General features: G+C 40.1%; 1 protein-coding gene across 9 annotated transcripts in view; it reads right to left on the reverse strand.

Moving 5' to 3' along the window:
• The window catches only part of abcc8 (ATP binding cassette subfamily C member 8), a 230,583-nt gene that overhangs the window by 167,226 nt on the left and 50,762 nt on the right, over positions 1 to 12,595 (reverse strand). For all 9 annotated transcript variants that reach the window (XM_043705956.2, XM_043705955.2, XM_043705950.2 and 6 more), the window contains one exon: positions 1,364 to 1,606. In XM_043705956.2, coding sequence (XP_043561891.2) covers positions 1,364 to 1,606 — 243 coding nt within the window. The remainder of the gene's footprint in view (positions 1 to 1,363; positions 1,607 to 12,595) is intronic.

Consider the following 12,595-nt stretch of genomic DNA (forward strand, 5'->3'; position numbering starts at 1 on the left):
AGGGATTATTCTTGTGTTATTTCTAGTCACCTTATGGAATAAAGTTTAGCTTTTTTGTATCGTAGTTTCTAGAATTTATGGAATTTATTATTAAACTTTAACTGATGGAATGAAAGAATGTCCATGTGTTCTTGCAAGTGAACTTCCTGATCTAGGGATATGGTTATAGAAATTATTCATCATCCATCCAGCTGAAGCAGTGGGAGCTTTAATAACAGCTTTCACAATGACTACTTACCTTTGAAAGCAATGGAGATCAAAGAACTTTCAGACTCACTTTTTCATAATAGAAGTTCAAAGTCTCAAATAAGTTGGATTGGTTTCCAATGGTCACCCATTTAGACTGTAATAACAAGCCAATTGTCCCAAACAAACTCGGTTTCACAAAGTCTTCATTTAGCTTGCTTGATAAATAGGACATTATATAAGGATACTTTCTAATTGTAGGTTTAGTCCTGAGGGTCCTGCTTACTTTCTGGAAGAATGGATGGATGATCATCCAGCAATGAAGTATAGCTGAAAAATCTAACTTTTGGCTCTTACACTAAGTCAAAAGCCTCACAAATGGTATCCTCTGTGATCAAAAACTGCTGATCAATTTACCATCCAGTTTCTAGAATATGTGGAGATCATGTGAGTAACCTAAACATTTTCACATTATGTGCTGTTTTATCAGGTTTATTGAAAGAATGATTTACAAGCGTTAACTTCCAAGAAAGTAACCTCTGCTATCACTTCATGTTTTTTCCCTTTTTGGGTTTTTAACTTCTCTGAGAGTGGTGGCTCATGCTGTGATGCTGATTTATATGTGCTAGCACCTCTACCAAACTAAACTCAATGGCAACTGTTCCAGTGTGAAAACAGGAAGTGTCAATAGGTCAATTGTGGATCTTCACACTTCAGTTACACCTAGTTGTAATTCTCTCCCACAGAAAGCTGAGGATGCTGGGTCACAGAGTATGGACAAGAGAGAGATTAATAAATCTTTAGGTTTTCAAGGTATCAAGGGGTAAGGGGAGAAAGTGGAAATATGGTACTGAGGTACAAAATCAACCATGATCATATTTAATGGTAGAGCAGGCTTGAACGGCTGAATGGCCCACTCCTAATTTCTATGCCCTTTCTAGAGTTCATTCCCTGGCCGTCCCTGAGAAGTTTCCAGCTCATGCCCCCTTTTACCAAGGTAAAAGTTGGCCAGCAGAACACAGACCTGCAGCTAAATCCTAGAAATTCTTGATGTGCCCATGTGAGTGACAAGGCAGTTATACACAGAATACCCAAGGGAGTCTAATACACAGTATTAAACATTTAAGCAAAATACTCAAAACTAAACAAAATGTTTTAATATATTTGAGTGCTCTACCTTTTGTGCTTCGTATGCATCTTTTAGGTGCATATAATTGGTCACAGCTCTCATAGCAAAAGGCAGCTTGCCAATGGCTTTAAGGTCAATAGGTCGTTTATGCGCTGTTGTTATGAAGGTGTTCATCCACCAGTATGTGCCTTTCGACAGTAGGTTCACAAATGGTTGCAAGAATCTGACACCTAAATCCTGCAGGTCTTCAGGAGGTTTCACTTCTCGTGAATGTTTGTAGAAGATATAACGCTAAATAGGGAACAATAAATTCTGGAGTTAATATTGTTTCTGTAGAAAACAGTGAAGTAGTTAAAAGTTTACAGTATTTATTAATTATAGTAAATTTCTGTTCTTTTGTTAACATTATAAAATAAATATGCGCACGCTGTGTTTTTTTGCCCCATTTTATTGTCTCCTTTCCTAAAGGTGCTGAATCTAAGGGGAAAGAGTTCCAGGTTATTTGGTAGTCTATCTTACATAGATAAAACTCACCATCCCCATAGATCCAGACAGAGTTTCAGTCACCTTTTTGATTATATGGCTGCATCAGAAGCTATTTCTGTTCTCTCCCATGCACACAGACACATGCGTACATACATCATTCACTAAGTGTATCAGATAGCAAACATCAAAAGAAATGCAGGTTAAGTTTATTCTCCTTCCAATTAAGTATACTGAAACCTAATATAATGCCACAAACTCCACTTTGCTTGAGTTGAACTTTTTGTTTCTGCTTAAATATATGTAATAAAATTCTGCAACGAATTCTCAGAGTGACCATGTATGTTAGCTTCACAAGTACAGGATACCATATCCAACCCAATCTATGGAAAAGAGGAATTTTGACAATATCATCAATGGCAATAAGCATTATGTGAATTATATCTCTTATATTTGCTATATCTAGATGCATTTTACATGTTCAGTTTATATTTAATGCATAGATCATATCCAATGAATCCAGCCTGAACATTCAATGTTATTGAGTATTTACAGTACAGAATCTTAGATCCAACTTAGATGTTGGTTTTTATCTTCCATTCAAGCTATTAATAGATGTTAACCAGGTATTAGTTGCCCCAACCGTCTAAAACGTAAACTTGCCATAGTCTTACCAGACCATAGGGCTGTTCTTTCATTAGCGAGAGATAACTGGTGATGGTTTAATCTGAAGGTTCCCATGCCTCAGGCAAGGGGACAGGTTGAGAAGGAGAATCATTCATGTTAACCTCAACTGGTGTGGGAATTGAATCCATGCTGTTGATATCAGTTGGCAAGACAAATCGGCCATCCAACCAACTGAGCTAACCCATCTGTATCCCACCTATCTAGAAAACTGTTAGAAGTGGAGGATGTTGTCAACTGTCTTAAAAGCTGCACACAGATGGAGGAGATCAAGGGAAATGTTTAGCTTTGTTTCTGTCATATATGATGTCACATGACTTTGATATAAGCTGTCTTGGTACTGACTCAGGGGTGGAAACCTGATGCAAGTAATTCAAGTGCAAGATTCTGAAGACAGTATGCATTTTGTATAGAAATACATAAAATATACAACATGGAAATATTTTCTAGTCAGCAAGTCTGCATCGGCATTTTATATTTTCTGATCTGGATTCATGAGCTCCGCTAATTTCAATGAATCCTCTTTGGAATGCAGCTATGAATGTCATGAGCAACTTTAGGGGGAAGAAGCCCTGATTAAAAGATTTCCAATCAGAAGAGAAAATACATGCTTTTAAAGCTATCTTGCATATTATTTCACTCTACAAATGAGATAATTATTTTGAAGAGTATCCTATATGTTGATCTCATGTCAGAAACCATGGCAGCAAAATTTTAGTCCTTATTTATTTTATTCAATTTGATATTAAACGTATAAGACCATTGAAGTTGCTCTCTTGAGGTTTTATTGTATATTAAGAAAGCTAAGGAATTGAATTAAACTGGATATAAACAGTGAGTGATAATATGGCTGAGTAGAACAGTATAGGATGTACATTTCTCTTGTGAATTTTAAATTAAAATTATGTTGTCTCATAATAGTTTATGTTGGTATAGTTACGTTCTCTCATCCCTGCAGTACACTTGCTTCCAAAATTATATCAGCACTATTTTGCTTCCAAATATGAGATTGCACCATTCTGATTTTCCCTGTCTGAGAAATGCCATGGCTTTACTTGCGTTTCTTGCCAGCACTGAAGCCAAGACTACTGATGATTCATGTTGGAAACTCATGGCGGAATTTTCCCAGCCCATGAGTGGCATCGGCAATGGTGAGCAATTTGGTAGAATATTATGAGAATGAAAAAATTATTCAAAGTTTGTGAGAAGATTTGTAGCTCGGGTGCTCGTTGCTGTGGTTTTGTTCGCCGAGCTGGAAGTTTTTGTTGCAAACGTTTCGTCCCCTGTCTAGGTGACATCCTCAGTGCTTGGGAGCCTCCTGTAAAGCGCTTCTGTGGTGTTTCCTCCGGAATTTATAGTGGCCTGTCCCTGCCGCTCCCAGACACTCTATACAATCAAAACAGGAATTCTTGGACATCATCAGAAATATACACATAGACAAGGAAGAAACCATGGTCTCATTTGACGTAACGGCACTGTTCACCTCTATTGACAAAGCCCTAGCCAGAGAAACAATAGCCAACCTGCTGAACAGACATAACAGACAACAAGATGTTGAACCCATCAACAAAGACGGCATACTTAAACTACTGGACTTGTGCCTCACAACACACTTCACATTCAACAACCAGATATACGAACAAATCAACGGAACACCCATGGGCTCACCGATCTCGGGACTCATAGCAGAAGCAGTAATGCAAAGGTTAGAATAAACAGTCTTACCACAAATTCAACCCAAACTCTAGGTCAGATACGTTGATGACACCTTTGTAATCATTAAAAACACGGAAATAGAGAAAACACACCGGATCATCAACTCCACACTCACAGGAATCCGATTCACGAGAGAGGAAGAAAAGGACAACCAACTCCCATTCCTAGACGTGAGGGTACAGAGAACACCAAACGGAGAATTCACCACTAAGGTACACAGGAAACCCACACACACAGACCAAGTCCTGAATTATGAAAGCAACCACCCCAATACACACAAACGAAGTTGCATCAAGACACTATTCAAAAGGGCCACAACACACTGCAGCACACCAGAACTGCAAAAAGAGGAAGAGGAACACCTATACAAGGTATTCGCCAAAAACGGATATCCTCGCAATTTCATCAACAGATGCCTAAGGGAAAGACAACGGAACGAGGACATGCCGCAACCCAAAGGACTAGCCACACTACCATACATCAAGAACATCTCTGAAATGACAGCCAGACTACTGCGACCACTAGGACTTATAACAGCACACAAACCAACAGCCACACTCTGACAACAACTCACCAGAACGAAGGACCCGATACCCAGCATGAGCAAAACTAATGTAGTGTACAAAATCCCATGCAAGGACTGCACAAAACACTATATAGGACAAACAGGAAGACAGCTAACGATCCGCATCCACGAACATCAACTAGCCACGAAACGACACGACCAGCTATCCCTAGTAGCCACACACACAGACGACAAGCAACATGAATTCGACTGGGACAACACTACCATTATAGGGCAAGCCAAACGAAGAACAGCCAGGGAATTCCTAGAAGCATGGCACTCATCCACAAACTCCATCAACAAACACATCGACCTGGACCCAATATACCGGCCACTACAGCGGACAGCTGAAACTGACAAATGGAAGCGGCAGGGACAGGCCACTATAAATGCCGGAAGAAACACCTCAGAAGCGCTTCACCGGAGGCTCCCAAGCACTGAGGATGTCACCTAGACAGGGGACGAAACGTTTGCAACAAAAACTTCCAGCTCGGCGAACAGAACCACAGTGAAAAAATTATATTCATGATTTTGGGGAAAAAAAATCCAACTTTCCCTTTAAAGTTTCAATGATGAGATGAGAACCTCACCTGACTTGCAAGTTTAAATGGTTATCGCATAAGTATGCAACTTGCATGCTTTTTCTGGGCTTCCATATTGACCATCATTTCTGCAACATCGTATTGCACACTGAATGACCTGTGTGTCCATCTCCATCCTTCGTTCTCAGAAGTCAGCATTGGCAAAACACCAGCCTCATCACATTATCGTAGCTGATCCCAGTCTACCTCAGGACACACAACAACATGGTGCCACTGAACATTGGAGCTCTCCAACAATTTACAATGCAATACTCCAGCTAGGTTGCTCTACATGCAGGGTCACATCGTTTTCACATACATCTGCTGCACAGGAGAGAACTCAGGGCTCTGAGCTTGCTTTCTTCATGCTCACTTATTTGTGTTTACTTGGACACCCACAGCATCTGCACCGTACCTCGGTACATGTGACAATAAATTCAATTCAATTCAATTCAATCTCCATTTTGCAGAGCAGTCAAAGGGATGGGCATGCTGCTGAACATCACTGTGTTATACCAATATCATCTACAGCATGTGTCAGCACCCCCATGACAAAAACATTGTATGTGCTTGAACCAAATAGCCATGCCTGTAATTCTAAAGGAGATAATCATTAGTGTACCGATTAGGGTAATTTTGATGAATCAGGAGGTCCTGACATAATTAGTCAAGAGTACATCCAATGTCAGTCTTGGGTCCTGTGATGCCATTACAGCCCGGACAGTGGGAGTTTTAATTATGGTCATGGTTTATTTTGAGAATCCTGAGGAAAGAGGACAGCTTCCACTCTACCACCTGGCCCACCAGGACCTCCATATACCTATTAGTGAATTGGAGTGTAAACCACTTTTCTCAGCTATTTCCTTTTGAATGTGGCCAAACAACACACTTAGAACAGTAATTCTGGTTTTGGATGGCATGGTGGCTCAGTGGTTAGTACTGCTGCTTCACAGCGCCAGGGACTCAGGTTCAATTTCACCCTTGTATGACTGTTTTCATGGGGTTCATACATTCTCCCCATGTCTGCATGTGTTTCCTCTGGGTGCTCCAGTTTCATCTCATAGTCCAAAGATGTGGTGGTTAAGTGGATTGGCAAGTCTCCAGGGATGTGTAGATTAGGTGGATTAGCCATGGAAAATGCAGGGATAATGTAGGGAGTATGTCTGGGTAGGACGCACTTCCAAGGGTCAGTATGCACTCGGTTGGGCTGAATAGTCTGCTTTCACCCTGTAGGAATTCTATGATTCTGGTGTTTGTGCTGATCTATAACTGGGATGTAAACATGGCTCTTGCAGCATGCATGACAAAAGGCCAAAGGGGCATAAACTTCTGCCTCTCAGAATGGTCTCTCAGAGGCTCATTAAAATGCTGATTGTTGCTTTAAATCCCTCCTTGTGTTTATTAAAGTGGTCGCATGGCAAATGTTTAAATAACACCATTACCTTATAGTTTCCAGCTGTTTGGGAATAAACATACCATTGATATCGACTTCAAACATTAATTCAAGAGATACTCATTATTTCATGTTTATTTCTTCCCATCCTTCAATTACAGAATGTACTTCCTCCTCAGCAAGAAGACCACCTGACAATCCTTCTAATCAATACTTAGTGCTAAATTGCAGATGTGTTGTTTAGCACCTCCAGGCAAGTACAAATTAAGGCAATTAGTTACTACCACAGTCCAAAAACAGTATTTCGTTTCACTCACTTTCTCTATAACTGCCTCCCCCCTCCCCAATCCAAGCAACCTACATATTCATATAAAACCTGCAAGAACTGCAGATGCTGGAAACCAGAAACAAAACCAGAAACTGCTGGAGCAGCTCGAAAGGTCTGGCAGCATCTGTGGAAAGAAATCACAGCTAATGTTTTGAGTCCAGAGACCCTTCTTCAGAATTTTGCTTTTTCTCTTAGATATTAATATGTTGCATTTACATATTTGTGCTGAATTCTAATAATCCTCAAAGGGTTACTCTGTGCAGGATATAAACTGTTTTGCGGAGCATGTCTGTGGCAAGTGCACAATCACACCCAGGCCACAAACAGTGTTACCTCCTGTGGTGATAAATAATGAAATGGAAGCTACCGTGGGTTAAAGGATGCCTGCATGAAATATTTTTCACACTAAATTATTCAGATGTTTTGAACAACTTTGCAAAATCACTCATTGCAACATTGAGTTTCAAGTCATTTGAATGAAAATCTGAATCTCTGTGCTATTTTAAACAGATATGAAGTGCTCAGCATGGAGAAGTAAATATCACACCTCCACACATTTGTACAAAAATGTTCAGTTGTTTTGTTGCTTCTGTTCATTATATAAGGTCAGTTGGTGTTTCTAAGGTTAAGCACAAAAATAATATTTTAAGGTTATTAATATGCTAACAAAGTTAGTAAAAATAGAGTCATAGTCACACAGCATAGCGTGGTCTAAACAGTCCATGCCAAACACAATTTCCAAACTAATCTAGTCCCACTTGCCTGCTTCTGGTCCATTTCCCTCCAAACCTTTCCTATGCATGTACCTATCCAAATATCATTTAAACATTGTTATTGTACCTACATCCACCACTTCCTTAGGAAGTTCATTCCACACACAAACCACCCTCTGTGCAAAAGAAAAATTGCATCTTGCCACTTTTTTATTTCTCTCTTTTCTCACCTTTAAAAATGTGCCTCCTAGTTTTGAATTCCCCTATCCTAGAGAAAAGACACTAGCATTAACTCTATCTAGACCTCTTATGATTTTCTAAACCTCACCTATCAACCTCCAGTCAAAAAAGTGTCAGTCTATCCAGCCATTCTTTATAACTCAAAACTTCCATGCCCGGTAACACCCTGATAAATCTCTGCAACGATACATAAGCAGTAATACACATGGATTGAATGACATCACAGAATGCTCCAAAATTCATTTAACATTATTAAAACAAGTTAATTCTGGGGAACACAAATTATTAACCAAGATATAAAACTGTCAACAATGGAAAGTGAATGGACCAAGCACAGCAAGAGCTTATGAACAGAGTAACAAATATCCTGCAATAAAGTCAGGGACCAGAATGCTGAAGGCTTCACTGGTGCACTAAGCTCTCCAAATCAAGCCCATCCGTACATACAGAAGGAGGATAATTAATCTGGCTTGAATGGCAGTTGCACTTGCAAAGGTACATCAGAGACATCTGCCATGATCTTTTGGAAAGCTGGGCTATCTTATCAATGACATCAATGTCAGAAATCTAAAACATTCACAACTCCTATGGGAGCCATCAATATTTAAATTCAGGTCAGCAATCTGATCCAGCATTTATTGACTATTATCACTTGAATCTTTCCTGGGACCTCAGTGGAATTCATGCCAGGCCATAGATAGCAAGAGCTCTACTTGGACCAATATAGGGTAGCTCAGCAATTATCTCTGACATGTCTCCTTCAGGTAAATGTGTGTGGAGATCTAGTTCTGGCAGAACAGAAAACATGGAATAGTATTGTATACTTTGGCCTACCTTCTAGTTCCCCTTGGGATATTCCTCTTACTGGCACTCCAACTTGATGTTTGGGTCATGTGACATGATCTGATTTTCTTAACGTATTTATCAGTAACTCATGAATTATCCAGTTCTGTCTAGTCACATTAATAAACTTTTGCTAATTTTTCTATAATTTTATAAGAAAAATTTACTTTTCATTGTGCAAATGCTGTGTGCCTGATACTTCATGTGTCCGATGCTGGGCAAAGGCTTTCCGGTTGGAATCATGCTTACACATAGATTTTGAAGAAGAGATGTAGTGGAACAATGTCAAACAGGTCAGCAGAGGCAATGGCCGCTTTTTGCTGCCATCTTTCTGTCTGTGTTTATAGGTAATTACCTAGAAGAAACTATGTGGAATTTAAGATACAAAGGTTAACTTAAGCCACACGCTGAAAACTTATTAAGCCACCGACTTTATGTCCCATCTGCTTTTACATTGCAGTAAAGTCAATGGAAAGTGGAGCGTGGAATGATTGGCCAATTTGGTCTGGTAAATCTCCTACTGGGCAGATTAAATTAAAATTATCTGAAGATGCAAGGGCATGTGCACCTACCAAACACTACAGTGCTGACCCTGCCAGTTACTATAATAACATGCAAACAAAATACACCGAATATCCAGTCACAGTCTCTCAAATACATCTCAGTCGAAGACCAAAAGTACTTGCAAAATTTACCTTACATGTTATAGTTTCAAAGAATTACACATGTTATTAAAGTCAAATATACATGGATAAGTGTTTGTTCTCAGTGACAATCAGGTTGCAATCTAAACTAAAGATAAGCTACTTGTGCTGATATAATGCTTTTCATATCCTCCAGATATTAATTGTTGACATCACACAGCGACAAGTAGTATTGAGATTTATGAATCACTTTACCTGTTCTACCATTGTCAAAAAAAAGAGAAAAGTAAGTTGCATTTACATTGCAAAATTTGTCCTAAAGCACATTGTAAATGATGATATACTTTTGAAGTGGAATCACTATTGTAATGGAAGAACTACTGCAACCAATTTACAGGAGGATCAAGATGTTTTTCCACAAAGTTTGTTTTGGTGATGATGGTTTTAGGATATTAACAATGCATATTCTAAGGAAGATAACCAATTTACTGTCAGTGCTCAATTATAGACACTGGGGATCGATAAGCTCAGTTGACTGGATGTCTGGCTTTCAATGCAGAGTGAAGCCAACACTATAGGTTCAATTCCTGTACTGATTGAGGTTACCATAAAGTGTCTGCTTCTCAACTCCTCCTCTTGCCTGAGGGGCTGTGATCCTCAGGTTAAATCACCACCAATCGTCTCTCTCAAATGAGTGAGTAGACCTATGGGCTGATGAGACTATGGCAAATTTACATTCACAATTATTAATTGTACAGTGTTGAAAACATTTCAGAAAAGCAGCAGAGCAAAACATTCATCCTATAAGACTTGGGTGTTTTTAAAATCAAGTGCTAAAAGAGCACAGTAGGTACCTAGTCCCACATTTGAGACAGTTCCAATGTTTTCCAGATATCTTGACAGAAATGGGTGAGTGTTGTTAAAAAGTTCTGATTTCCTGTTATCAAAGCTCAACTATTCATTGGATTCTACATCACTGCAGTAAGGAGTTTGGATTTCTTTTAGAGGTGATGGCCACAGATTACAAGCCTGCCTCTGTCGGCCCAGGAATCGACAGCCCTATTTTATGCAATTATTTATCAGAAGTCATGGCCTCTACTGTCTGACGCTGGATCTCTCGACTCCAAAACTCCTAGTTCATCAGAAAGCAGACAGCTCTTCATCCCAGAAGCATCACTGGGAGTGATGGCTACTGCAAGGATGACAACAATGCCCTGGAGCTAGATTAGAGTTTAGGTAAGTGGGACTGGGTATTCCCAGGACCAATCGGGATGCGTGGAGGCCACACATAAAGGAAGAGGCACGGAGGAAGGAGGGCAGGTCTGAAGACCTCCTCGTGGGTCTGCTCCTGGGCTGGCCAAACTGGCCATTAACAGGTCCAGGCAGCGGGCTGTGGAGGGGGTCGTTAGGGCCGACTGCCTGCCCCTCTTCCGCGGATACGTTAGGGCCCGGGTATCCTTGGAGAAGGAGCACGCGGTGTCCACCAACACCCTGGAGTTGTTCAGGGAGAGGTGGGCGCCGCAGGGAGTGGAGTGCATCATTTCTCCCTCCAATTCTATTTTGATTTAGTCCCTACCCTCCCCTTCACTGTTTTGATCACACAGCACTGTCCCTTGATGTGAAGGGCAGTGCTTGTCACTGGCCACCCGGGTGTTTTCCTATCTTCCTGGTGGTGGAATTTGAATAAAGATTCGTGCACTTTGTGTCTTTCACTGTGTCTCACACCTGCACACACACACACACCATGGGTGCTGGGGATAAAATAAGCACTACCGCACTTAGGTGGTAGTGTGGGGGTTAAATTATTTAAAAAGAAAAATAGAGGAAGAGGCAGTTAATCCCATGAGCATTGCTTGGGCTTCTATGGTCTACAGGGTGAATGGATCTCACCCAAAGCCCATAGAGAAGTGACCAGATTTAACTGGATGCACGTCCTAGACGGAAAAGTGTCATTTTCCCCACTATCCTAATGGAATTGGAAAGAAGTCTTAAGTACCATTAATCAACGACATAACAGGTTCAATTGGTCTTATTGCCAGTACTGCTATGCCATCAGTAAGATAGCAGTGGAGGCAGGGTAGTGATGGGCATGTCACCCGCACCATAAATTCAATTATACATTCCATTCCATGCTTTAAGTATGCCAGTTACAGATACTGAAAGCAGGAAAGCTTCAATGGTCAATGGAAGCTGGAGGACAACAGTATCACTACGTTACACTATACCATGTGCAGGCCCTTACCATCATAATTTGGAGTGTGAAATATGGATACAAGTGCACACAGAAAAATTGATTTAGCTTAAAGCAGTTGTCACAAGCTATCCTGGGAAAGGGAATGCAATATTAAGAGGAAAACAACTTGTGAACACAAGAAAGTTAGGGATCTAAGTGGCTGTTATGCCCACAAACCTGTTTCTTTCACACATTTTCTGTCTTATTTCAGTTCAATTCAACTTATATCATGTCATGAGCCAAATTTAATCAGAGTTTCTGCCAATGCCTTCCTATATCCCTATCCCCACACAAATCAAAACACCAAATTCTTGTATAATTTTACATTCCATTTTATGCTCCTACATGTTGTAGCAGAATGCTAGCTCAAAATCACTTCTGCAGACTCCAAAGCTTCTCACTATCATTTTGATCATCTTACATCTCATAATACATTGAATGACAGGTTCATATTTCATGCTGAAGGGGATTCCCATATTTCAGTAGATGGCCACAAATAGGCACAAAACTATGTTAAATGAATCATTGTTGATTTCTTCTTCATTCATACCATATCAATTCTCAGAAGCTGCTAACTGTGCATGGGTCAAAGTAATGGAACTGTGGAACAGTGAAATGCCACTGTTAATATGCATATTAAATGGCATGGAACAGCAGTCACAGATTTGCCAATGGGTGTCATGGTGATATGAAGAAAATATACAACATGAAATCTACAGAAATGTGTAAAATTTCAGAAATATTAAAGCTCAAAGATTAATTTTTAATCAAAGAACAATAAGGGTTGACAACACAAAGAAGGCCATTCGTTTCATTGTTTTGACAAGCCCAATACACTCTGATACACTTGGGACCAT

This window comes from Chiloscyllium plagiosum, unplaced genomic scaffold, assembly GCF_037043375.1.
Source record: "Chiloscyllium plagiosum isolate Xiang-an unplaced genomic scaffold, Cpla_swu_hap1 HiC_scaffold_18, whole genome shotgun sequence".
In the NCBI taxonomy this organism is placed as follows: Eukaryota; Metazoa; Chordata; class Chondrichthyes; order Orectolobiformes; family Hemiscylliidae; genus Chiloscyllium; species Chiloscyllium plagiosum.